The 27,525-nt window shown below is 45.0% G+C and overlaps 1 protein-coding gene across 1 annotated transcript; it reads left to right on the forward strand.

Annotated features, from left to right (window-relative positions):
* Positions 1 to 242: 242 nt before the first annotated feature.
* LOC147423774 (uncharacterized protein At4g14342) lies at positions 243 to 26,301 on the forward strand. The gene is made up of 4 exons (XM_086501959.1): positions 243 to 373; positions 460 to 545; positions 25,797 to 25,920; positions 25,994 to 26,301. The coding sequence occupies exons 1-4, from the start codon at positions 368 to 370 to the stop codon at positions 26,039 to 26,041; spliced, it is 264 nt and encodes an 87-aa protein (XP_086358085.1). The 5' UTR covers positions 243 to 367; the 3' UTR covers positions 26,042 to 26,301.
* The last annotated feature ends 1,224 nt before the right edge of the window (positions 26,302 to 27,525 follow it).

A 27,525-nucleotide genomic window follows, 5' to 3' on the forward strand; every position in this document is an offset into this window, starting at 1 on the left:
AAACTTAGTGTGAACTAAGATCGTAGCGGGCTAGGACTACACAATATAATGCTATCACCTCCATACCTATCAAAATGCATGCAATAGCATAGTGGTAAAACAATGACTCTGGGAGGGGGAGGTTGTGAGGTCAAATCTCACCCCACCCCTATTTTTTCCTTTTTTCCTCCAAATGAATCGAATGGCCCACAATGAACAATGAACAATCATCTGGACCGTAGATCCCCTCTTTAAAAAATGAGGGTGTCAAATAGAGACGTGGGGAGTCGGGATGGGTCGGGCGGCTTTGACGCAAAGGTAAATAGGGCTTTGTTACGCGCACAAGCTGACGTTCCAATACAGACATACGCAACCACAGTGAGTCGCGATGCAGGTGAAGCGTCTGTTTGAGTCCCCGCCAGTTGATTTTCCATATGAAGCTCGTACATACATACTGCTTTGTTGGTTTTAATCCTGCAGGCTAGCGACAGATTCAACATCAACTCTCAGCTTGAGCACTTGCAGGCGAAATATGTTGGAACAGGTCACGCTGACTTGAATCGATTGTGAGTCCTTATTCTTTTTGAGTTTCTTTTGGCATACATACATCCGGCATCATTATATAAGGCTTTATCAGGTCATTCAGTATTTTTATGCATATACAATCAGCTCGCATTGCACGTGTTACAGGGTGTTAAGAGTATGTCACTGCTAGAGGCAGGAATTGTTTAATTATGTCTACCTCCCTGGTAAAAAGCAGTTTGACCTCATCTGACATATGTAAAAGGTCGTTCCTTCGACCATCTAATGGGTCTTTATCATGAGAATTTAGATTGATCATAGGAGCATCCATAGTCCAATGTACTCAAGGTGTGCAGTAAAGTACACATTGCCAATAAGCCTTGATGGAGAAAGGGCTCAAATTGTTGAAAGTGTTAAAGCAAGAGTAGGCAGTCATAATCAATTGTGTCAGTAGAAGCAGAGGGATCAAAGATGCATAGGGGTTGTTAGGGATTTTGATGAGTTCCTAAGCTTTTTATATAAAAAATAAAAGCGTCCGGCCTCCTTTGAATTGTGATTACAGCAAAAGGACATGTGTGCTTTGTTAAAATCTTTAGGGAGAGAAAAAAAGAGGGAAAAGGCAAGGCTTTCTCTCTCCCTCTCTCTAGAGAGAAGAGAGAGAATTGCATCAAGAGAGAAAATCTGTTCTTTGAGAATCTGTTGGGAAATTTAGAGAGAGAAGCAACAAATCTTATTATGCGAGGAGAGAAAACAGTCCCCGCTTAGATAGGAAAAAAACTTCTTTAGAGAGAGACTGTAAAATTCAGATTTAGAGAGGAATCAACACCCTTTGGTGAGAGAAGGGAGAATCTAGAGAGAGAGTCAACATGCGGCTAGGAAGATTCTTGATATGAGCCATAGATTTGCAGAGACTACCCATGTAGAGAAAGGAATTTTGAGTGGACGAGAATGCATAGTGATTAGTTGAGAGCAAGAAAGAAAGAAACAGCAGGGAAAGAAAACGAAGGATGACAAGAAAGATGATGATAGCTCTTCCTCAAAAGAAGTTGCTAAAGCAAATGTAGCATCTAAAGAAAATGTAGCATCTAATGTGGTCATTGAAGATCTTCCTAACACTGAAGAAGTGCTTGTCACAGCCTCATGCATTAATGGATATATTATAGCAGCAACAAGTGATATGCACATCACGGAAAGGGAAGTGATTGATGCCTTCAGCTAATGATGGGCTGTCCCAATCTTGGATAGTGGACAACGGTGCCTCTTTTCATGTTACTCCCTCTTTAGAGTCATTTTCTTCATACCTTGTAGGTTGCCTAGGCAACGCAACGTCTACTTGGGCAACAACTATGCATCTGAGATAGAGGGTATTGTCACCATTCATTTGGCTCTTGAAATTGGCCAAGAGCTAATTTTGTAGGATGTACGATATGTGCCTGACATTAAGAAAAGTTTGCCATCTGTCGTGCAGCTGGATGCGAAAGGTTATTTCACGACGTTTGGTGGTGGGTCTTGGAAAGTACACAAGGGTTCTATGTTGATTGTAAATGCAGCAAGAGGGGACTTTATATAATTTGTATTGCAAAGCATTACTTCGCAAGTTTTCGGCTGTAGCGGAAGTCCATTCTCAAATGGAGCTTTGGCACAAAAGACTTGGCCATATGAGCCAGAAAGGCCTTCAGGTTCTCTCCTCTTTAGGGACATTTGATGTAAAAGACCTTAGAGAGGGGAGATTTGATGTAAAAGACCTTGGTCTTGACTTTTGTAATGATTGTATATATGGAAAACATGTGAAGTCTTCTTATTACTCTGGTGTCACTAAGAAGTTTAATGCTCTTGATTTGGTATACTCTGACGTATGCACTATGCTTGTTAGTTCATATGGGGGTGTACAATACTTTGCTACTTTCATTGACGATTTCAGTAGAAAGTCATGGGTGTATGTGTTAAAGAGCAAAAATGAAGTGTTGAATGCTTTCAAACGGTTTCATGCTTTTGTTACCACACAGAAGGGGCTTAAATTGAAAGCAGAACGGATAATGGGGGAGAGTATGTCTCTAATGTGTTCGACAAGTTTTGTGAGATGCATGGCATTAAGAGGGAGTTGATAGCTCCTTATAATCCTGCATCAAATGGCGTGGCTGAACGATATAATCGCACACTTTGTGAGAGAGTCAGATGCATGCTGTCCATAGCTAATCACCCACAAGAGTTTTGGGGAGAGGCTCTTAAAGTTGCAGTTCATGTATGCAATCGTCTCCGAATTGTGCTTTGAAGAATGTCATCCCTGAAGAGGTTTGGTCTAGCAAACCTGCTTCATATGACCATTTGCGCGTCTTTGGCTGTGATGCCTTTGTGCATGTACCTATAGAACTGCGAACCAAACTTTACATGAAATCCATCAAGTGCATCTTCATGGGATATGGAGATGAGGGAGAGATGGGTTAGAGAATTTGGTTACCTCAGAACAGGAAGATAGTACGCAGCTGAGATGTAGTGCTTAATGAGGCAAAGTTGTTGAATAGCTACACAAAGTAATCTTCATAAAAAGAAAATCAAATTTCAATATGAACAGCGTGCCATTAATCAACCATGAATTGAAGATTTTGTTCCTATTGATGCTGAAAATGAGCAGCGACCCATTGTGCTACAGTGAGAAGATCATGGATAACCAATGGATGGACAGGAGCTTGTACCTATGCCTAACGGTAGGAAAGCTATCCCCTAATAAATGGGTTTACAAAGTGAAACGTGTTAATGGGAAGCCCAAGTACAAAGCATGATTGGTTGCCAAGGGTTATAAACAAAAGGAAGGCATAGACTTACAAGAAGTCTTCTCATCGGTGGTGAAGATGACTACCCTCCGTCTATTGTTTGCTCTCACTGCTCTTTGATTTAGAAATGGATCAAATGGATGTAAACACTGCTTTTCTTCATGGTGACTTGCATAGTTTTTTCATATATCAACCATGAGTCTCACTCGGGCAGGTATGGAAGCCCGATATAAGCCCAATTCAGACCCCCCGAAGATTCCATACGTGGAATACCATACGGCACTAAAAAATTAGTGTGTGTGTGTATATATATATATATATATATATATATATATATATATATTATAACAAATAGCAGTTAAATTTAAAACACTAGACTCTAGAGAGCAGCCCAAAGCCACATAATGCATTAAAACATCATAGAAAATGTAGAATCGAGCTAAATCAAGGAGTCGGGAGTCGAGAAACAGATGAAGATCTCTGATCAATAGATACATCAATGATCATACTAGAGGCTAGAGCAAAGCAGGAGATGGGAGCCTCCAAAACCAACAAGACTGTATACTGAGTACTCCAAATGACAAAACATAAATAGAGCCTAGAGGGTGGAGTCCAGCCGCTCGATGCTAATTAGTGAATCCAAAACATAAGTAGAGCTAAGAGTAGTCAGGACCGAAGCTAGAGCCAAATGCAATGAGCATTAACTCTCATTGCAGGCCACCTCCTCATCATCATCCTCATCATCATCCTCATCATCACCCTCATCATCCCAAGCCTCATCCTCAGCAACGGAGCATGAAGTCCCAATATCACTGGGCATGCTAATCGGAAGAGACTCCATAACATCATCAGTGCTCTGTGCAATAGCCTCCTGAATCTCTTGCAACTCAAGCAAGCGCTCCTTATCCTTCTCTTTGTTAAGCATCTCCAATGTCACCTCCATTCTCTCATAGCTGCGCTCTTTGATTTTGCGTAAGAGCTTTAAGTTGGTGTGTATGTAGACAAGCTTCTCGGTATGAGCAGGAAGTAGCCTATTTCTTGGTGTGAATGAAAGAGAAGGTGCTCCAATTTCTCACATGGAGAGGCACATGTCCCTTGAGAAAGCACCTTAAGTGCAAGAGTCTGCAATGTGGGCATGCAAGCCCCAAAAGTCTCCCACCATATTACACCCTCTTGCATTCTCTTTGGATCCTTTGCAATAGGATGAGCAAATGACTTTCTTTCAGTGAGGAAAGTGTCCAACTCATCAATGAGGGTACCTTGCATGGTCAAATCACCCTTGGTATACCTGTCCAAAAATGTCATCCACTCGTTATGAACCTCACTATCATGGAATTGCCCTCTTCCTCGCCATACAGGATGCAACAAGTATCCCACAGCATGCAATGGTGTGTGCATCATATTCCATCTATCAACACATAGGTCCTTGATCTCTTGCATCCTTGCCGCATGAATACCTCGCATTTTTTTGAATTTGCTCAACCATGCGATCCGTAAGCTCATACACAAACCCCATGGTGGCTCCTTCCCTATCAGCCAAACGAAGTATCCTCCAGATGGGAGCACAAATTGTCACAAAGTGATGATGTGGCTGCCAGAAACCCTAATTATGCCAGAAACCCTAATTGGTTGGGTGCAAAAAATCAGACTTGTTGACGCGGCAGTTTTCGTACATCTGCTGACGTGGCAGCCCGCAAAACGCGGCGGATTTTCCGGAAATAAAAGCACCTGCGGCAGTTCAGCTTTTGGACAGTTTCTGAGAATTGCTTTTTGCTACGCCTTTTTGGCAAGAGACAGGGGGAGAGTCTTTTTGCTTTAGTTGATTAAGCAAGAGAGAGAAAGAGAAATTGCTTTATTTTTGCAAAGCTTTGAGCTTTTGATTTTCAGCTTTTGGGGCACTGCTTTTGGCTTGTACTCTTTAAGTAAGTGGGTAGGCCAGTCACAACTCAAAGCATCTGGACGCAGAGTCTGAGTGTGAGCGCCTGTCCGCACTCTGGTACTTTGAACTCAGATTAATACAATAAGAAATACCGAAAGGGGCGCCAGTCTTTGAAGCCAATATCTCTAGGCACGGAACTCCGCCGGGCCAGTGTCGAGTAAATTGTGAACTATGAACTGTTTGAAGTGGTTATTTGGTGCTGTCGTGGTAGATTCTTGACTTGGAGTGTCCAAGTCTGTTACGTGTAGGCCCATGTGACAGTGTGCCATAGGACGTCAAAGAGGTGGTCACAAGATTGTATGTAGATGTACAGAATGATGGGAAGGACCCAAATGCATATGTAGATGCCTTGGTGGATGATTTGGAAGGTAATGCCTCTCTATCTCAAGGAGGTGCCTCATGCTCAATGAGTACACATGCATCAAGGAGTGCACATGTAAGTGCCATTGGGACTTCGGCTTCCAAATCAGATGTGGGGTCCTCGAGCAAGAAGAGGAAGGCTGCACAAGGGCCTTTGGCAAGTGCATTTAGCTTGCAAGCATGCAAGCAAGCAAGCAGATAAAGCCTTGCGCAGGTTTTTTTATGCAGAGGACATTCCTGAATGGAAAGTGCGGAATCCTTTCTTTTTGGAAATGGTCAAGGCAATTGGACAAGTTGGTCCATCTTATGTGCCTCCCACATACAATGCTTTGCGTACCACAGAGTTAATGATGATGTTAAATGCATTGGTCATGAGATCATGGGTGTGCATGAGAAATGGAAGAAACATGGATGCACAATTGTATGTGATGGATGGTCTGACACTAGACGCAGGTCTATCATTAACTTTCTTGCATGCTCTATACATGGTTCTGTGTTTTTGAAATCTGTGGACACATCTGGGGAGACAAAGACATCATAATTTATTTTCAAGCAGCTTAAGGATGTGATTATTGGGATAGGACCCTCCAATGTTGTGCAGGTATGCATGGACAATGCAACTAATTGTGTTGGGGCCGGGCAAATGGTGGAAGAGAAATGGAAACACATTTTTTTCACGAGATGTGCATGACATTGCTTGGACCTCTTGTTTGAGGATATTAGGAAGCTCCCTTGGATTGCAAAAATTCTTGAAGATGCAACAAAGGTCGTCACATTTGTCACAAGGAAGTCCACTGTCTTGGCATCGTTTTGAATGCTTAGCAAGAAGGAATTGTTGAAGCCATCGGCCACTCGATTTGCCTAGTACTTCATCATGTTGGCTAGTCTTGTGGATGAGAGATGTATGCAAGGTGTGCGTAGACTTATGATTGATGCAAAATTTGTGAAAATGAAGGCATCCAGGATTGCAAAGGCCATAGTGGTCTCGGACATTGTGTTCAATGCATCCTTTTGGTAAGAGGCCAAGTTGATTTTGAAGGTTTGTGTAACAGACTTGGACACTCCAAGTCAAGAATCTACCACAAGAGCACCAAATAACCACTTTAAAACAGTTCACAGTTTACAATTTATTCGACACTGTCCCGGCGGAGTTCCGTGCCTAGAGATATTGGCCCCAAAGACTGGCGTCCCTTTTGGTATTTCTTTTTGTGTTAATCCGAGTTCAAAGTACAAGAGTGCGGGTAGGCGCTCACACTCGGACTCTGCGTCTAGATGCTCTGAGCTGTGAGTGGCCTACCCACTTATTTAAGAGTACAAGGGATGCCACAAGCAATGCCCCAAAAGCTGAAAATCAAAAGCTCAAAGCTTTGCAAAAATAAAGCAGTTTCTCTCTCTCTCTCTCTCTCTCTCTCTCTCTCTCTCTCTCTCTTGCTTAATTAATTAAAGCAAAGAGACTCTCTCTCTCTCTCTCTCTCTCGCCAAAAAGATGTAGCAAAAAGCAATGCTAAAAAATTGTCCAAAAATTGAACTGCCACAGGTGCTTTTATTTCCGGAAAATCCACCGCATTTTGCGGGCTGCCACGTCAGCAGGTCTGATTTTCTACAACCAGCCAATTAGGGTTTCTGGCAGCCACGTCATCACTTTGTGACATACCCCCCTCTTGAAAGCATTGTAATCGCCCTCAATTACGCCTGCAAAACAGACAGAGGCTATAAACCGTCTTAGCAGACACTGACTGTTAGTACCTACGTATTAGGACCACACATCTAGCACATGTATCAATCGACAGTCACATCACACGATATCACAGGACATCACAGAACATCACATGACATTCAACATTCATTCGGATCTTAGACCATGATTTATCGGTAATGTAGCTAGCAATCGCATCTAGATCTAGTCGGGACCTCATCGATGCCCGATTGACTAACCCTTATTGCAACCATGTCTATTTGAGATCAATTAGACCAAAATGCTGCAGTCATTTCGTCTATCAGTTCCTGCACTCAAAAACAAGTCAAGAACAAATCAGTTTCATATTCCGGAATGCCATTTCATAAAGTCATATAGCAGAATATTGTCAGCTCTCAGTATCCCTGAAGCTCAAAGAGACATCAGTGGCTCTAGTATAAAAAAATCAAGGCATTTGTTGACAAAGGAGCGGAGTAACTCCCCTCTTGTGAATCCCACTGCACCAGGTTTCCGGCCAAGCTGAATTCTGGGTTCCATTTGGAATAGACTATGCTAAACCAAAAGCTTCGAGGTAAAGTTTCACAATCTGAGGAGTATCTGCGAGGTCCTCCTCCTCCATCCACTTCGCATCCAATGCAAGATAGTTCTTGAATTTAACCAAGAACCGCCTTCGGACTTCACCTTTATTCTTTGTGTCCTTATGTGCCAAAATCTTATCAGGAACACCCAGGGGGGGGGTGGATATGGGCAAAGGCTATAACAATCTGCCACGGGGACGTGGCAACTGTTAACTATGTCACGAGGACGTGGCAACTGCTAACTTTAGTTGTTGGTTTCTTTCCAAGGGGTTTTGTTTTATTTTTGAGACTCTCTTCTTGAAGTAGCAAACGGTCGGACATTGCATGGCCAATGTGAACGGTAGTTTCACCCGCAAATGGGTAGTGGTCGGCACTGGAATTCGTATGGTAAGAGGATGTCTAGGCTCAGAGCAAGATCATATAGGTCCCCCCGTCGCAATTAGTAAGTTGGTGGATACTAGGAAGTGAACTCAATAAAGGCCTAAAGTCAAGGTGTGACTACCAACAGAAAAGTATCCGACAGTTGGGCCACATTGCATTTTTGGATGCAGTCCCAATGAGGATAGATGGTCAGAAGACCAGTGGGAGCCCAACGGAAGCATCTCCTAAAATTTAGGGAATTGCTATTTTGGGCCGAGAAATGTGTTCGCGTCATTACCTCCGGTATGACTAGGAGAACATTTTACAACTCTTCCACGAAGTCAACTGGGCGATCAGTTGGGATATTTTTAAGCGACAAACCCGAAACGAGAAAATGCTTGTAAATGCGCCAAGTGTCACATTTTTGTGCACTTTCCAATGCAAGGAAGAGTTGGTGCTGATTTTATAGATGGAAGGCTCATTTGCAACTCTCCGTCAAAGGTTAAGAGCTATGGAGTGCTTCCTTTCCCTCTTATGTACAGTGCGGTGCCAGGAGTGATGCCCTGCACGCTACGCATTGCTCTCTCTCTCTCTCTCTCTCTCTCTCTCTCTCTCTCCCCTACGAGTAGTATGTTATGCCCCACTAGTGGGCTTTTCATTTGATCAATGTACAGTTATGTGGGTTCATGCGCGATTGCCGAGGCAAGAGCCTCTTGCACAGGTACTGGATTAGCTAGCGGCTAATCCCCCGCAGGTACTGGTGAATTCGGAGAGGTTTCACGCTAGAAATCTCGTCCGATTCAAAGGGCAAGTAGCCCTACAGGTGCGGGAGCTCGAGGTCTTGCTACAGATGCGACCGGCACGTGAAACGGAGCCCAAAACAGGGAATTACAGCCTGCTGTGTATTTTTGCAGGTTTAGGGTTTCGGCCCTAAACGGACCCTAATACCCCCAGGAGGTTCGGGGACGCGAGGGGACCACTGTACAGGTGAACTGGCGCATTTTCGGGGCAGAAAACAGAGAATTCAGTGTGCTGCAGATTCTTGCCAGGTTTTGCAAAGTGTCCGTATGCGTCGGGAAAGTCACCTATTGCGTGGGGATACTAACTGTGAAGCGTCCTAGTACAGTTATGCTACTGAAATTGGGCCAGAACAGGTGTTACCTAGCCTAGATTGTGCGGGGCAGCTTGTAGGAGATCACAGGTTTTATTCCCTCTGTTAAAGAATAAAGAAATACCGAAAGGGGCGCCAATTCTAGGGCCTACAGGTTGTCGGCGTCTGCTCGGAGCATTCTAGCTTCCGACCCGTTTGCGTGCTGAAGTGTTAATTCCCGTCACAGGTTTCCTTTGCACGTTCTCTCTGTGTGTGGCGAAAGTAAAGAATTTCGGGTGAAAGCCAACGCCTACCGCCCCACGGGCCGGTTTCATGGTTCCATTGCCGGGACATCAATCACTTTTTCCTTAAAGAGTGAGCCTGGATTGTTTTGGGTAAAGACACAGAGTGCAGGAACGTGGGATTACACTATGGCCGACAAGGGGAAGGGCATTATGGAAGAGGGTTCCTCTTGAAAGGACATGCAGGAGATGCCTATGGTTTTCGAGATTGGCGAGAGTTCACGGCCACGTCAGTCTGTACCTCCTGTCAATGTGAACGTCCCTCGAGTAGTACAGGGCTTTATGACTGGGCAACTTGAGGATGATGCGTTTAGGACTGAGTTAGTTGCCGCGGTGAATGTCTTTTCGCAGCTGGTGCAGAATCCAAGGTTTATGGAGTTCTTGCAAGCGCCACCAGTGCAACACCAAAATAGGCAACCTACGCCGCGTACGGAGCTTGTTGAGGCTCAAGCCCTGGTACTTCATGTGGCGCAGGAGGAAAGGAACACTCGCATGTTGCGGAGTCAGGGGATCCAAGGACCAAAACAGGTTCCTCCTGTGCTTGAACAAGTGGCTAGAACGCCTATTCCATAGGTTATGCCAGTTCAGCCTGCCACCTTTCAGAGCTAGCATGCTGTCTTGAATGGACAGGGAACTGGATACCAGGCTATGCACTCAGGTTTTCCACCACCCACGGTACATCCTGGGTATTTCGGGGGTGGATTAGTGTTCCAAAGTATGGCTGGTTATGCGCATGGAAGTCAGCCGTACATGCCAAGAACTGTGTTTGGGGGTATCCAAGGCATCATGCCAAACCCCATGTATGGTAGTATCGGCATGCAACAAGGTTTTCAGTGCAATTGGGGCCAGTTTGGGGTGCCACAGGGTCATTTTGGCATGGCTGGTTTTTCTGGACAGCAGCCAGATATCGCACCTCTGACGCAAAATGTGAATGGCCAAGATGTGCCGATCATGCCTACTGCAGTGCCCATGTTGCAGACCATCCCTTATGACAACTTGGGGGCACTAGAGAAGCGGCAGGCTTACAAGGAAGGTGGTGCAGCTGTAAAGTTCAGTACCTTCAGTGGTTTCGAGGATAAGACGAAGGCTCTTACCTTCCTCCAGCAGTTTGATACAGCTTATGCGGGAGGGAATTTTACAGAGGCCTCGAAGGTCAGGAAAGCTGCCACTTTCTTAAAGGACAACGCGCTTACATGGTGGACGACATTGTTAATGCAAGGACAGGCACCCGCCACTTGGATTTACTTCAAGCAAATGTTTGCATCTGCTTGGCTATCAAATGAATTTGAAGCCGACGTCATGACAGATTGGCACCAGCTTACTTCAGCTTCGTGCAAGAGCTTGTTGGAGTACAATAGGAGGTTTTGTAAAGCGTTACTCTCAGTGACCTCCTACAGATTTGTGCCATTGATAGAGCAGATAGAGAAGTACTGTTGTGGGTTGCCTAAAGGGCTTCGCGATTACTGTACAAAGAATAGAGTGGCTACCCTCACTCAACTTATGGAAGTTGCGAACACTGGTCTTGCCTTGTTGAAAGGAGAGGATAGTGGATTTCCGAGCAGCGATAAAGGAGGGCCCGTAAAAGAAAAATTTGGCGAAGAAGTCCTTTGTGAAAACGGCTCCTGATGCGTCACAGGGGTCAGAAAAGGCCACCAAAGACAAGGATTCAGCCGGGACTTCTGGAGCGCAGGCAAAGAAACAAAAAAGGAAGCCTTTTGTGCGCAAGTCGCTCGAGGAAAAGAAGGTCCTAATGGTTGAGAACAAATGCTTTATATGCGAGCAGCCTGGTCACTTTTCTATCAATTGTCCACAAAGAAAAAGACCAACTGACTCAGAGGATAAAGAAGACTAGAAAGGCAAGAAGCCTAAACCCACGGCAGGTTTAGTGCCAGACATGGTGGGTGACAGACCCAGCACAGATGCCAGTGAATTATGCATGGCATGGGGTAAAGTTAGGAATCAGACGGCACTCATCTTCTTTGATCCAGGTGCCAAAGCCAACTTTATCTCACCAGAGTTAGCTATGAAGCTGGGCATTAGAGCTGAAGAGATGGGGCCAATATCTCTAGGCACGGAACTCCGCCGTGCCAGTGTCGAATTAATTGTAAACTGTGAACTGTTTTGAAGTGGTTCTTTTTGCTGTCGTGGCAGATTTTCGACTTGGAGTGTCCAAGTTTGTTACAGTGGTATCAGAGCACGGCCGATTTCTCTTCTGCGGGAAATCCGATCCCTATTTTTTTTTTCCGCGGCACCTATGGCTTCAGGCAAAGACCAGTTGACTTCCTCTGGATCCGGCGATGTGGGAAGAGAGCACAACGAAGATTCACGCGAGTATGGCCCGCCCCGGGCTACTAAGGCGGAGCTCGAAGAGATGAAGCGTCAACGATTGATCGGCGATGCAACAAAGATGATGCTCAATTTTGTGAAGGACCCAAAATTTGCGAAGTATATGAGCGAGACCTCTTTCGATGAGGTGCACACGCAGTGGAAGACGACCACAGAGCCACCCCTCAAACCGGCTCTCAAGAAACCTCCTACACCCAGGATGTGCACAGAGCAAGAATTGAAGAGGTGGTTGATGCACGAATTGCTCAGCTTTTTGACGCGCAAAACAAAGATAAAAAGCACGACAAAAAGCAGAAGAAAGGCGTTGACTTCCCGGGTTATTTGGGTCGTTAGTCAACATTTGAAAAGGCAAGAAAGCAGAAGAAGCGTGTTCGATTTGAAGGAGTACCCAGTTCTTCTTCTTCTTCTTCTGACAGTTCTTCTAGTTCATCTAACTCGAGCGAAGAAGACAGAAAAGGTAAAAAGCGAAGCAAAGCAAAGCTTCGGAAAGGGCAAGAAAAAGGCAAAGAAGCCAAAATCTCGCCCCGTGGTTGACAGTTCTACAGAGGACTTATCTTCAGATAGTTTAGACTCTGATGATGACATCTTTTACGCAAAGAAGAAGAATTTTTACAAAGCCAACCAGTATGACTTTCTGGAAGATAAAAGCAAAAAAGTCCGAGAGTTTAAGGTGGACAATTAATAGACTTTGACACTTTTTCTGGTTATAAAGATGCTTCGAAGGCTTTGTCTTTTACACAGCAGTTTGATATCGCTTTCGTGGGAGGGCGTTGCTCAGAGCACTCTAAGATTCGAAGAGCTGCCTCTTACTCTAAGGGGAATGCTCGAACTTGGTGGTCCACGCTTCTATTAAACAAGACAGCGCCAGTTAAATGGCTGAAATTCAAGAGGCTTTTTATTTCTTCTTGGCTGACTCGAGAGTACGAGCGTGATATAAACTGCTTGGAACCATCTTCGGATGACCAAGAAGGATACAGTGGACGCTTATTGCGAGAGATTCTGGAGCTCTTTTCTACCCGCCTCTTCATTTAAAAAGATCTCGTTCAAGGAACAGATTGAGCGGTTTACCTTGGGTCTACCCATAGAGATCAGAGACCTCTGCTTGGAACAGAAGTCAGCTTCTATTTAGGAGTTGATGAGTCATGCGAAACGGGGTTCTGCCATTCACTACAGCAGTCTGACCTACCCCACAATTGAGATCATGACGCAAAGAGCCGAACTGACTTTGCAAATGAAAGTAGAAAGAGAAAGAGAAACCCAGAATAGAAAGACAAGGATGCACGACCCAAGCTTACTCCTCAAGAGCGGACTTGCTACATCAAGGAGGGGGAAGTGCTTTGGATGCGGAGAAACAGGACATATCTCCGCGAAGTGCCCTAAAAAGGCACAAAAAGAACATAACGACAAGGACGACGAAAGGCCTAAGAGTTCGAGAGCAGCTAAGGAACGTGGAAGAAAAGGCAAGATGAAAACAAGACTGGTTCCAAATTGCGTGGGCACACCGATCCCAACAAAACTTTGAAGAGCTTGGGGCAAAGTGAAAGAGCAAGAATCCCTGATCTTCTTTGATGGAGGAGCCAAGGCCAACTTCATTTCACCGGAATTGGCGGCGCGGCTGGAGATCACTCCCGATCGGATGGGACCACTTGCGGAGCTAGTTCTAGCGGCACCCGGCAGGGACGTAGCCATTACACCTGTCATTGGCAAACTTCGGTTGCATTGTCAGGGGTATTTGGGTGTCACGTGACACATCCAACCCTATGTGTCCGTGGACAAGCTACAACATAACGAGGGTTCCGTCAATCCAGTCAGTCTAGATTAGAAGCAGTCTGGCACTTTTGTGAGTCTATTCGTAGACCGTGCATGCCCAGTCACTTAGTGTAGATGCATATCCTTTGGTTGCACACAACATGATCATAAGCATTCCCTTCAGAATCCATCAGAATGCTTCAGGGGAATTTTCTAGTGCATTTGATCATAAGCATTCCCATCAGAATCCATTAGAATCCTTCAGGGGAATTTTTTAGTGCATTTAGCCTATTTTATCTATTTTTGACATTTTTCACTTATTATTTTTAAGTGACTTGACTTTTGTTGGAAAGTAGGTAGGGCAAATTGGGTAAGATAATATATAAGCGAACCAAGCTTAGGACTATTTGGCAAATGAGCAAGGAGAACACAGGCCTTCGGCGACAGGTTTCCCCCTCTCTCTCAGCAAGACTTCCCAACCACCTTGGGCGATTTCCATCCTGCAGGCTCCCTAGCGTTTTTCCTCTCCATTGCCAGCAGTCACCATCCCTTGGCATTTTCAGCAGATCTTCACCGCCAGGCCACACAAGACATAGCGTTTTCAGTAGATCATCATCGCCAAGCCTTCATCCAGCCTAGCGTTTTTCATCCAGGTAGTATCTGCTGCAGATTTCAGCAATTGGCGATTTTCAGCAGGTTGTTTTCAGCCCCTTTCCATAGCCAATTCAGCCCCACATTAGCAGCAGATTTTCAGCCCTAAAGACCAGCAAAATCAGTGTTTTTCATAGCGTTTTCAGCCATAGCAGAATTCAGCCAGCAGCGTATTTGGACAGCAGATAAAGAGTAGCAGATTTCAGCCATAGAGTCGGTCTCGCCATCCCCGTTGTCGACATCGACCTAGCCTAGACTTGCATTAGTTTCGTGCATACTTTGTACCAGTTTGTGCAATCAATCATAGACCACTTTCGCCAACGAGAGTGGGGCCTTCGGAGGAGGGTTTTACAACGTCTCTGGTGTCGTATCTCTCCTCTCTCTCTCTATCTCTCAGTTTCATACACTTGCACGCACAGTGTCCACTCACTTTGTTCCTGATCATAGCACTCTCTCATTAAGAACGGAAGGCTCTCCCTTCTATAAGAACAAAAAGGAACCTTGAGCACAATATGGAACACTCATCTTGAGAAAGAACAACATTCATTCCGCTGCAGCTTACATTGGTATCAGAGCTTTGGCAGTGTTCTGTATCACTCAAGGAAAACCACAAGAATCACAAGATTTTTTTTTGCTTGTTGCGGTGGCACGAACCCAAGTTCGCTTGTCGATTCCTAATCGTGTTTTTGAAGAGTGACAAGAATCTTAAGAAAGAAGGGCTTGTCCGGCCTCTTTTGTGCCTCTTTTCACTCATTGAGAGTGGATCGTGCACTTAGCAACCGGCCAATCGACGTGAGGTGGGAAAAAGCAACCTTGGTGTGAGTGCAAGGCCGCCAAGGGGTGCGCCCGCGGAAAAGAGTAGAACTCGGGTGAAGAGAAGATCCTTCTCAAACACAGATTGCAAGCGAAAGAAAACCCTCAAGAACCTCAAGACCCTCAAGAACCCAAGTTCCTCGTGAACTTAAGAACCAAAGATCATAGTGCATGGTCGTCACCCGAAGTGGAATGGATACTTCGCATACAAGTGATGAGCATGAGAGAGGCGACGAAGAATTTTCCCCAGCAAGAGATTTTTCCGATCCTTCCCTTTCGCCATCTACGCCACAAATTTTGTACCAAATCCTATGGAGACGATGGTCACATAACAAGGGTTCCGTCAGTCCAGTCAGTCTAGATTAGAAGTGATCTGGTACTTTTGTGAGTCTATTCGTAGACCGTGCATGCCCAATCACTTAGTGTAGATGCATATCCTCTTGGTTGCACACAACATGATCATAAGCATTCCCATCAGAATCCATCAGAATCCTTCAGAGGAATTTTCTAGTGCATTTAGCCTATTTTACCTATTTTTGACATTTTTCACTTATTATTTTTAAGTGACTTTTGTTGGAAAGTAGGTAGGGCAAATTGGGTAAGATAATATATCAGCAAACCCAGCTTAGCACTATTTGGCAGATGAGCAAGGAGAACACAGGCCTTCGGCGACAGGTTCCCCCTCTCTCTCAGCAAGACTCCCCAACCACCTTGGGCGATTTCCATCCTGCAGGCTCCCTAGCGTTTTTCCTCTCCATCGCCAGCAATCACCATCCCTTGGCGTTTTCAGCAGATCTTCACTGCCAGGCCACCACAAGACATAGCGTTTTCAGCAGATCATCATCGCCAAGCCTTCATCCAGTGTAGCGTTTTTCATCCAGGTAGTATTTGCTGTAGATTTCAGCAATTGGCGATTTTCAGCAGGTTGTTTTCAGCCTTTTTCCATAGCCAATTCAACCCCACAGTAGCAACAGATTTTCAGCCCTAAAGACCAGCAAAATCAGCGTTTTTCATAGCGTTTTCAGCCATAGCAGAATTCAGCCAGCAGCGTATTTGGACAGCAGATAAAGAGTAGCAGATTTCAGCCATAGAGTCCGTCTCGCCATCCCCGTTGTCGACATTGACCTAGCCTAGACTTGCATTAGTTTCATGCATAAACTTTGTACCAGTTTGTGCAATCAATTGTAGACCACTAGGGTTTTACGTCTTTGGTGTCGTATCTCTCTTCTCTCTCTATCTCTCAGTCTCATACACTTGCACGCACAGTGTCCACTCACTTTGTTCGTGATCATAGCACTCTCTCATTAAGAACGGAAGGCTCTCCCTTCCATAAGAACAAAAAGGAACCTTGAGCACTATGGAACATTCATCTTGAGAAAGAACAACATTCATTCTACTGCACCTTACATTGGGGCATGAGGACTTTTACATAATGCCTTTGGAAGGTTGTGATGTTCTCTTGGGAATTCCCTGGTACCATAAGAACAACACCGTGGTCGACTATCAGGTGAGGAAAGCGACATTGACCACAGAGAAGGGTAGAACCATTGTACTTGATATTAAACTTAAGGGCGAGTTTGTCCCTATTGTATCGGCTTCGGCCATTTCAAAGTTAATGAAATCCAGTCTGTTTGTTTACTCGATCTTTTTGAAAGAGTTGAGTGATGAAGATAGGACAAATATGTCTGAACATGATAAAGAACGCCAAGATTTTCTCCACGCTCATGCGATTGCTTCTCAGAGGGCCTACCAGGCGAGTTACCACGTGCTCATCCTAAAGATCATACCATTGATCTGATACCTAGAAGCACACCACCGAACCGACCACCTTATCGTGTGAGCCGAGCCCAGAATGAAGAGATTATTAACCAAGTGAAAGACCTCTTTGAAAAGGGTCTTGTCCAGCCTAGTACTTCACCGTATTGCTCTCCAGTGTTGTTGGTATTGAAGAAAGACAGATCTTGGAGAATGTGCATCGATTATAGAGCTCTCAACAAAATCACCATCAAGAACAAATTTCCGATTCTTAGGATCGATGATATACTCGACAGATTACAAGGATCCTCGTGTTTTTGCAGGATTGATTTGAAGAGTGGATATCATCAGATCTGAATCGCACCGGGAGATGTCTACAAGACAGCCTTTCGGACGACTTTTTGGTTATTTGAGTTTTTGGTGATGCCTTTTGGCTTAACCAATGCTCCTGCGACATTTAAACGGATTATGGACAGGATTTTTCGAGAGTACAGATTATTTGTTGGCACTTTCTTTGACGACATCCTTGTTTTCTCCAAGGATGAGGTAGAACATAGAGAACATCTGCTTCAGGTCTTTCAGACATTACGAGATCACAAGTTGGTGATTAATGCGAAGAAAAGCGAATTTTTCCTACCAGAGATACACTTTTTGGGACACATTGTCTCAGCAGCGAGAGTGCAGATGGACTCGGCCAAGATAGAGACTATCCGTGATTGTGTTCGTACTACAGGCGGTTCATTAGAAAGTTTGCAGAGGTTGCTTCCTTTTGGCATATCTTGACACAGAAAGGAGTCCCTTTCTCGGGGGGGACCCGCAGAGGTGACTGTCTTTCAAACATTGGAAGAGAAATTGACTACGGGACGAGTTTTGACTTTGCCGGACTTGCAAAAGTTATTTGAAGTATATTGTGATGCTTGTGGTCGTAGTCTGGGTGCGCTCTTAATGCAAGAAGGCCATGTCATTGCTTACGAGAGTCGATTGTTCTCAAGGTCGGAATTGATAGAAGAGTTTTATGAGAAAGAGCTTTTGGCGGTTATCCATGCTCTTACTCAGTGGCGACACTACTCGCTCGGAGCTGACTTTACTGTCTTTACAGACCATCAGAGTTTACGCTACTTCTTGTCATAGAAGCAGCTATCGGAAAAGCAGATACGGTGGGCGAACATCTCGTCACAGTTCCACTTCCAGATTGTCCATGTTCAGGGACAAAAGAATTTGGTGGTAGATGCTTTATCTCGGAAGCCGTTGGTTTTGGCTATTTCCGCCATACATCATAGGACCTTCGAGGATATGGTCGACCAATATGCCACAGATCCGTTTTCACACGGATACGGGATGGGGAGACAGTAGCGAGATATTCCATTCGGGATGGCTACTTGATGAGGAAAACCATGTTGTGCGTTACACAGCCGTTGAGGGAAAATGTTATGACTGAATGCCACTGTCCGCCTTTTACGGTTCATCGCGGCATTGCTACCACCATGAAAGGGGTAGAGATATACTTCTTTTGGCCGAGACTCAAGAAGGATGTGGACGAGTTTGTGCGCAGTTGCTTGGTATGTCAGAAGGTTAAGTTTGACATGCATAAAGCACAGGGATTGTTATAGCCTTTGCCCATACCCACCTGCCCCTGGGAAAGTACTGCAATGGATTTCGTTATTGATCTCCCGAGAACACAGAGTGGTCACGATGATATCTGGACTGTTATTGACAGATTAAACAAGCAAGCTCATTTCATTCCAGTGAAGAAAACAGTCAAGCCGGATCACTTAACGAGACTGTTTGTGGCCCAAATTTTCAGATTACATGGCATGCCTGAGATGATTGTCTCCGACAAGGACCCCAGATTTCGAGTTTGTTTTGGAAGGCAATTTGGTAGAACATTGGCACGCAGTTGCAGTTCTCGTCATCTTTCTACCTGTAGATTGACGGGCAATCTGAGATTGCCAATTTAGTGGTTTTAGATTTATTGAAGTCTTATATCTCGGATCAAAAGACTCAATGGGAAAAGCATCTACCTTTGGTGGAATTTGCCTACAACAACACGATACACTCTTCGACGGGGAAGGAGATTGTTGAAGGTGCTGCGAAGGTTCCACCCTTCCTAAGCACAAAAGATAATATTTTTGGGGCTGATGAGTATACGCGTGACTTGGACACGGCTTTTGCCAATGTCCGCGAGGCTTTGCAGAAATCTCAGGAAAGACAGAAAAAGGCAGCGGATCGCTATCGTCGCGATTTGAAATTGAAGGAGGATGATTGGGTGCTCTTACGTTTTGAGAAGGCACGCTTGAGAAAGAAAAAGGGAAAGGAGAGGCTTTTTTCAAAGCTTAGTATGAGATACTATGGACCTTTCCATATCTCCGAAAAGATCAATGATGTCTCCTTCCGAGTGAAACTGCCCAACACTTGGAGGATATACAATGCATTTCATGTGAGTCTCTTGAAACCTTTTAAAGGTGGCGTGCCCGAAGATGGGGTGCCCGATGAGCAACCCGAAGTGGAAGAAAACGAGGAGATCCTTGTTTCTGAACAGATTTTGGCACATAAGGACAGAAAGAATAAGGGTAAAGTGAGAAGGTGGTTCTTGGTTAAATTCAAGAACTATCGTGCATTGGATGTGAAGTGGATGGAGGAGGAGGACCTAGCAGATACTCCTCAGATTGTGAACCTTTACCTTGAAGCTTTTGGTTTAGCATAGTCTACTCCAAATGGAACCCCGAATTCAGCTTGGCCGGAGATCTGGTGCAGTGGGTTGCACAAGAGGGGAGTTACTCCGCTCCTTTGTCAACAGATGCCTTGATTTTTAGAATACTAGAGTCATTGATGTCTCTTTGAGCTTCAAGGATACTGAGCCATAGTTACAGGGGACGGGGCGGACGGGCCCTAGGGCCGGGGGACGGCCGTAACCGGGCGGGGACGCCTTGGGACGGTCGGAAGAGGCACTGGACAGGCGGGTCGCAGGGGGATGGACCGGATCGGACGGGGACGGGGGGACGGCCGGGAACGACAGTTTTCAAGCCAAAAAAAAATTGCCGTTTGGGACTATTTTTGACTGTTTTAAACGGCTATTTGCAGCCCAACTGCCATAATTTGGGGGGGTTTGGCCCTTGGGAGTCTAAAAAAGCCCCCTTGGGCCTCTTAATACTTATTCCCTCAAGGCTCAAGCTCTCCTCTCTACTCATAGCCTCATTGCTCAAGGCTCAAGCATGACTACGCCCCGTGGCCCTTGTGCTCTACACTCAACCCTTGAGTCTCCACTCTCTCCCTCTTCTATCCACTTTGAAGCTCTCTTCTCCCTCTTCTACCCACTTTGAAGCTCTCCTCTACTCTCTCTCCACACAAGCTCTCCTCTAACTCCTCTAACTTCTAAGCTCTACTCTCTCGAGTCTCTCCACCATCATGTCATCTCAAGCCAACTCTACTTCTCAAGCTGGTTCTTCTCGAAGGAGGCCCGCCGTGCAAACGTGGTCGTGGTGGGATGAAGTCGACTTTAGCATGCGTGGCAAAGGTGGCGGTGCAAGACCATGGACATGCAAGCTATGCCCATACAAGAGAACGGGTGGTTCAAACAAAGTGCGACCCCATCTTCTTCATGAACCCGGTCACGAGGTGAAGTTTTGCCCTCATGTAGCTCCCGAGAAGAGGTTGGATCTTCTTGAGAAGCCCACGGTGTATGAGGTTGCGGAAGCGGGCAAGAGGGGCTGTTTTGTTGCCGTTGATCCCTCCGCCACAGCGACACCGCGAGAGCAAAGGGAAGCCAACCTTGACGACATCTCTCGAAGCTTCAAGAGCCATGCATCTACACTGTCCTCTTCCGTTCTGCATCGCCAAAGCACTCTCAACGAAAATTGGAATCCTAAATTGAAGGAAGAGGTGGATAGGTCGGTTGCCCGATTCTTCTTCCACAACCACATTGCCTTCCATGCTTCGCGGTGAGTTTCCCTTGGCATATGCACATTGCAATCTTCCATTTTGTATTCATAATGGGTTATAACTTCTCGACTCTCGACTCTCCATACTAACACAACATGCTCTATTGTGTGTGGATAGGTCTTCATACTTTCGCACCATGGTTACGAAAATAGGGGAATATGGCTCCTCTTATGTGCCACCTTCATCGGAGAGGCTTCCCACCACCCTCCTTGACAAAGAGAAGCTTGCCGTGGAGCAAGCGGCCCAAGCAACAAAGGATTTGTGGGAGACCAATGGCGTCTCTCTCCTTGTAGATGGATGGAGCGACACCCGCAAGCGGTCCATCCACGGGGTGGTGGCCTACTCTTGGGGGGGAGATGTACTTTGTGGAGTCGCATGATGCATCCGATAGTGGCAAGGCCGCCGAGATGCTTGCTGCGGAGTGGACAAGCACCATAGAGATCACCGGCCCGGAGAATGTCCTTTGTATGGTTGCAGATGGAGAGGCGTCAAATAGGGCAGCCGGAGCTATCATTGAGGGCATGTATCCCAGCATCCATGTCACATTTTGCATGGCGCATTGCCTCAATAACCTCCTCAAGGACATAGGGAACTTGTCATGGATTTCACCCACCATTGGTGACGCCTCTCGAATTGTCTCCTTTGTGCTCAACCATCAAAAAGTGCGCCATGAATTCTCAAAGAGGAGCCACTTTCCTTGCTCAAATATTCAGAGACAAGATTTGCATTCAATTGGCTTATGCTAGGCCGCTTGTCTACATGTGGCGGAGCCTTAAGGGGCCTCTTTCTCAGTGATGAGTTCCAGGCTATGCCGGAGTCTACATCAGCAACAGGATTGAAATGTCGAGAATGGGCCAACGACGCCGCTTGGTGGGAGAAGGTGAAGACTCTTGACGCCATGGTCAAGCCTATTCTACACCTACTTTGAGTGGTGGATGGCTTGCAGCCATGCATTGGCAAAGTCTACGAAGCCATGGATCGGATTATAGAGGCACTTGAGAAGCTTGTGCCTGACCCTGTTCAGTATGCGGAGATTCATGGCTTGTGTGAGTCGAGGTGGAATGGATACTACTCTCCACTTCATGCGGCAGCTTATGTGCTTGACCCTGAGTTTCAGGGAAGGCGTCAAGAGACCGACAAGGAGGTGAGCAAAGGATGGCGGCTTGCGTTGGAGCGCCTTGAGCCTAGCAGTGACATTAGGCGCAAGATTAGAGACGAGCTACTCAACTACAGGCAAAAGAAGGGTTCCTATGGATGTGTAGATGCACAACTTGATCGTAACAAGATTGGCTCGGTTTTGTGGTGGGAGGACTATGGAGGAGATGGCCCACATTTGCAGCGCTTGGCTGTTCGTGTCCTTAGCCAAGCATGTACCACTAGTTGCTTGGAGCAACTATGGAGTGTGTACAGCCACATTGCCTCTAAGAAGAGGAATCGCCTTGGGGTTCATAGGGCCAATGATTTGGTGTTTGTGAGCACTAACTTGCGCATGCTTGGCAAGAGCGTCACACACAAGGTAGATCCCTTCACTGAGTGGGAGATGGCACAAGAGAATCCATCTATGGCCGATACTCTTTTGGGGGAGCTAGAGGAGGACTTCGAGCCTCAATGCGAGCCTCTCGAGCCCTCATACGTCGCTGACGACCTCGACTATGACGACGATATGGAGATTCAGCAGGCGAGCACTTCTTGAGTTTGATGATCATTGATCACTCGACTCTCGAGTCTAGACTCTTGAGTCTACGACTCTACCTACTACATAGCCCTTTGTACTTTTTGTTATTCTTGAGGCCTCAGGCTTGTCCTAAGTCCTTTAGGATTTTTGACTCTTGAGCCCTTGTGGCATGCACTTCTCATTTTGTATTCATCGATCATCGATGTTTTATTAGCACATTTCCGCCTATATGACTCGTGTTCTTTGGTCTATTTAGTGTAAATTTATGGTCAAAGTGATGCTCTATGTGCGTGGCATGTGTGTAGGTCAAAAAATGCCAAAAAAACTCTCTTTTTTTTTTGCCGTTCCGACCCCGTCCCCGTTTCCTGACTTTTTCCGTCCCGTCCCCGTTCTCGACCCCGACCCGCCGTCCCATGTATGAGCGCTGACAATATTCCACTGTATGACTTTATGACATGGAATTCCTGAATATGAAACTGATTTGTTCTTGACTTGTTTTTAAGTGCAGGAACTGATAGACGAAATGATTGCAGCATTTTGGTTTGAATGATCTCGAATAGACATGGTTGCAATAGGGGTTAGTCAATCGGGCATCTATGAGGTCCCGAGTGGATCTAGATGCGATTGCTAACTGCATTGCCGATAAATCACGGTCTAAGATCCGAATGTGATGTCAAGTGAGTTGTCATGTGATGTCAAGTGAATTGTCTTGTGATGTCGTGTGATGTGACTGTCGATTGGTACATGTGCTAGATGCGTGTTCCTAGTGCGTCGGTACTAAGAGTCAGTGTCTGCTAAGAGAGTTTATGGCTTCTGTCTGTTTTGCAGGCGTAATCGAGGGCGATTACAATGCTTTCAAGAGGGGGTATGTCACAAATGTGATGACGTGGCTGTCCATGTGTACACACACACAGTGGCATGGACAATCTCGAGAATACAGTATGGCTGAATTCACTGCATGTTGACGTGGCACTGCCATACGGACCCCCGCGATTTTTGATGGAATTTTCGGGTTGTTGACGGAAAAGCTGGTTGATTTCTATGCAAAAGCTAGTTGATTTGTACGCAAGAGAGAGACAGAGCTTTTGCGGGATGGCTTGCTTTTACTACGCAAGAGAGTTAGAGAGAGAAGCTTTTTGCTTTATTTTAGGGCTCAAGAGAGCTTGTGAGAGAAAGCTTTGCTTTTTTTAAAAAAAATTGATTTTCAGCTTTTGAAGCTTTTTGGGGCTCTGCTTTTGGCATCCCTTGTAATCTTTAAATACGCGGGTTGGCCTCTCACAACTCAAAGCATCTGGAGGCAGAGTCTGAGTGTGAGCGCTGCCGCACTCTTATACTTTGAACTTAGATTAATACAAAAACAAATACCGAAAGGGACGCCAGTCTTTGTGGCCAGTGTCGAATCAATTGTGAACTGTGAACTATTTTGAAGTGGTTATTTGTGCTGTCGCGGTAGATTCTCGACTTGGAGTGTCCAAGTTTGTTACAGATTTATAGCGCCAACTTTTGGGCCTATTGCTTTTGAGTTTGAAGCTTTTCATTGTAACTACTTTTAATGGCCAAGGGCCATTAAATATGAGGCTAGGACTCATTCTTTGGCACTCATCTGGGAGAAGGTGTAGAGCGTGGAGTACGGGCTTGTACTATGTTGATGCAATATAAAGAAATACCGAAAGGGACGCCAAGGTTTGGGGCCAATACTCTCTGGGGTAGAATTCCGTCACTCCGTGTCGCATGTCGTCTCTCTCTTTTAGTTCAACTGTTATTGAAGTGCTAAAAGTTTGTTCAGTCTGTTCTTTGCTATTGGCACGTGGTGCCCGTCTTGTGACAGTACTGTTGGAGATGCTTGGAAGTTGGTACTACGATGAGGAGGCCCGATGATGGCTGAAAACTGAAAACGCTGAAGACGAAGATGGCTGAAATCTGAAAATGCTGGTGGTAATGCGACAAGGACTGCAACCGCGACGAGGCTATGCTGAAAATGTTGAGGGCTGAAATTTGATGGCGATCATAGGGCTGAAAACGCTGATGGCTGCCGGAGAAAACGCTCGCTGATGGCTGCCCAAGCGGTGGTACTGCTGAAAGGCTCTTCTACTGCTCCTGTGCCTTCTATTGGTGCCCAAAGGGTTTCTTTTATAGGTCCTTTAGCCATTTGCCCTACCTACTTTTAATAAATGTCATGTCAAAGTCACTTATTAATAAATGACTTCATATGCCTATATGCTTAAGTGACTAAATTGTGCAAGTGAGGGTATGTAACTATGACCGGCCTGGACATGCACGTCTTGCTAGAGGCTCACAAAGGTGAGAGGCTAGCACGTAAGCTAAGACTGACGCTAGATTGTAGTAGATGCATGTCCACGTGGCGCAAGAGCGCACGTGACATGTAGCTTGCTCTTCATTGTTGCCAAGGTAGCAATATTGTCTTCGATAGCCTTGTTGTCATGTTGGCTTGTCCATTGGTTTGTCATGTTGGCTTGTCCATTTGTTTGCCAGCCGTTTGTTTGAGGGAAGGCATGTTGTTTGTCACAAGGCATGTTGTCGTCTTGATTGTCATGTCATTTTGTCACAACATTTCTAGGGGCCGTTTGTTAGGGTTGAGAATTCATTATCGCTGTGAATGTGTATCCTCTCTAATTTGTCCATGTATCTTGTCTCGTGTGTACCCCTTGCCGAGGCTTATCAAGGGGTTGCTTGTGGGAGCTACCCATACAAGTGGCTTTTAGTTTTATGTAGAAGCATTGCTCAATAAATGGAAACCCTAGCTACTCCATGTCTCTATAAAAGACTCCTATTTCTACACACAAGATAGAGAGCACATGTCTGAGCTATGAGTTAAAGATCCTTTCTCTCTGTCATCGTTTTGGCCGACTCTATTAGTGTTGTGACCAATCAGTAAGGTGCTAATAAGGTATGATTGACACGCTATGGATGCCACCTAATGTACCCACCATAGATGCCAACAGTTGTAAACTTTTGGAATTGTGGACCGTATTTCGTAAAGAGCTGTTTGTGGCTTAAAATGATACCAGAATTTGCCGTGTATGTTTGTGCACGAGGTTCATTTAAAGCTTTTGTCTACATTATCATGACCATTTCTTAATAGCTAGTTTGATAATCTTTCTTTCGTTAACCTTCTTTGAAGCCTATGAAGAAAATCTATGAACTAAATGTTTTTGTTTGCAAGTGTAGATGCAATGATGTAAATTCTGGTCAGTCTTACTTTACTAGGCAGCTTTTGTTTTGAGTTTTAACCTAGCTTTTGTGATGACAGTGAATGGGCGGTGAATATTCAGCGGGACAGCTTTGCTTCTTATGTGGGTCATTATCCTTTGCTTGCCTATTTTGCTGCTGCTGAGAATGAATCCATTGGGAGAGAGCGATATAATTTCATGCAGGTGAGCTCTCTTTCTTTCTCAATAGTTGTCCAATTAGCGTGAAAGTGACATTTACATTTATCTGCTGCAACAGAAAATGCTCTTACCCTGTGGTTATCCACCTGAAAAGGAAGAGGACTGATTGCGGAGGGTTGGCATATTATTGGCAGCTAAACAATCTCATTGAGTGCATTCGATGAGTTATATTGCAATATCGACAAGGATCATGCCAAGATGATTGTTGAGTGCACCAAAAACTTGAGTGTTAAATTGCACATTGTTTATCGCTGTGGGGGATGAATGTCTTAACAGAATCAACAGCGTTCTCTACACTCGCTTTCTGTAGGTTGTCATTTGAAGGCTGTTCTCTCTATTGAATGACTCACATGCTTTTTATTGCAATAGTGTGTGATCCTTAGGCTGCTTTTCAGAGATTGGTAAGCAAAGTCACAGAATGATAAGAGATTTATCCTTTGAGAGCTTTTCTCTAAATGGTGCCGCTATGTTCTATGTTATAGAGTCTTGAACTATACAAGATAAAATTGCAATGCTCCTAGTAATCTGCCTTCAGGAAGGTGTTTGAACATCTGTAGTGTATGAGGGATGGTAGCTGCTTGTTCTCTTTTGTCTTCAGGAAGATGTTTGAACATCTGTAGTGTATTGAGGGATTAATATCTGGCTACGGGAGCTGCTAGTTCTCTGTTGCCTTCAGGAGGATTTTTGAACATCTGTAGTGTATTGAGGAATTAATATCTGGCTATGGTAGCTGCTAGTTTTCTGTTGTCTTACATAAATGTGAAAGTAATGCTCAAGGTGAATGCTTAGAATAAGATGTGCTTGTTCAGATGACAACTTGAATCTTTAGCTTTGGGTGTATCTCGGGTGATATAACGTATCACATATGATCTTCTCTCTATACATCAAATTAGCTTATGAGTATGGCTGCTGGTATGTGGAAGTTTTTCTTAGTTCAATATTGCTATTTAGCAAGTTGGATTTATCTTTACATAGTCAGCTAATGGTGAGTTTGAGCCGGAGTTCCAAGTCGGATCATAATGTTTCAAGTCGGATCATAATGTTTGTGTAAGATCTCAATGAGCCTTCATTGAGCTGACAATGTGAGGATGAAAGTTTGTGAGATTACTTTAGTCATGTGGATCACAATGTTAATGAGGGCCTAATTGAAACTTCGTGTACGCTCACAGTTGTGACACTTTGCTCCTCCAATCTGCATTGTACACTACATATGGCGTTTTTTGAAACATCTATACCTGTTAACCAGGAGAACTACCATGCAGTCGTCTTATATACATGTTGAAATACAATGTGAAGACACTCTTGGTATTTTTGGGTAGATGGTGGTGAGTGCATAGTTCGGGCAAGATCTTTCTAACAAATTTTTAGCTTAAGACCATCTAATGCAAATCAAGATTGCTTACTCTTGCAATATATGCTTGCACCATGTGAAGCGTTGCACTCACCATTAGTGGCATTAAACATTCTTAAACTACATTTGGCATGTCACAAAGGTTAGGAAAGAACCGACTTTTATGTTTCATTAGCATCCTCAAAGTTTGGTAGGGCACCCAATTGTGCCCTCTTAATATTGCTGACCTTATGATACTC

The sequence above is a fragment of the Adiantum capillus-veneris genome, chromosome 26, assembly GCF_014529385.1.
Source record: "Adiantum capillus-veneris isolate H3 chromosome 26, ASM1452938v2, whole genome shotgun sequence".
Taxonomy (NCBI): Eukaryota; Viridiplantae; Streptophyta; class Polypodiopsida; order Polypodiales; family Pteridaceae; genus Adiantum; species Adiantum capillus-veneris.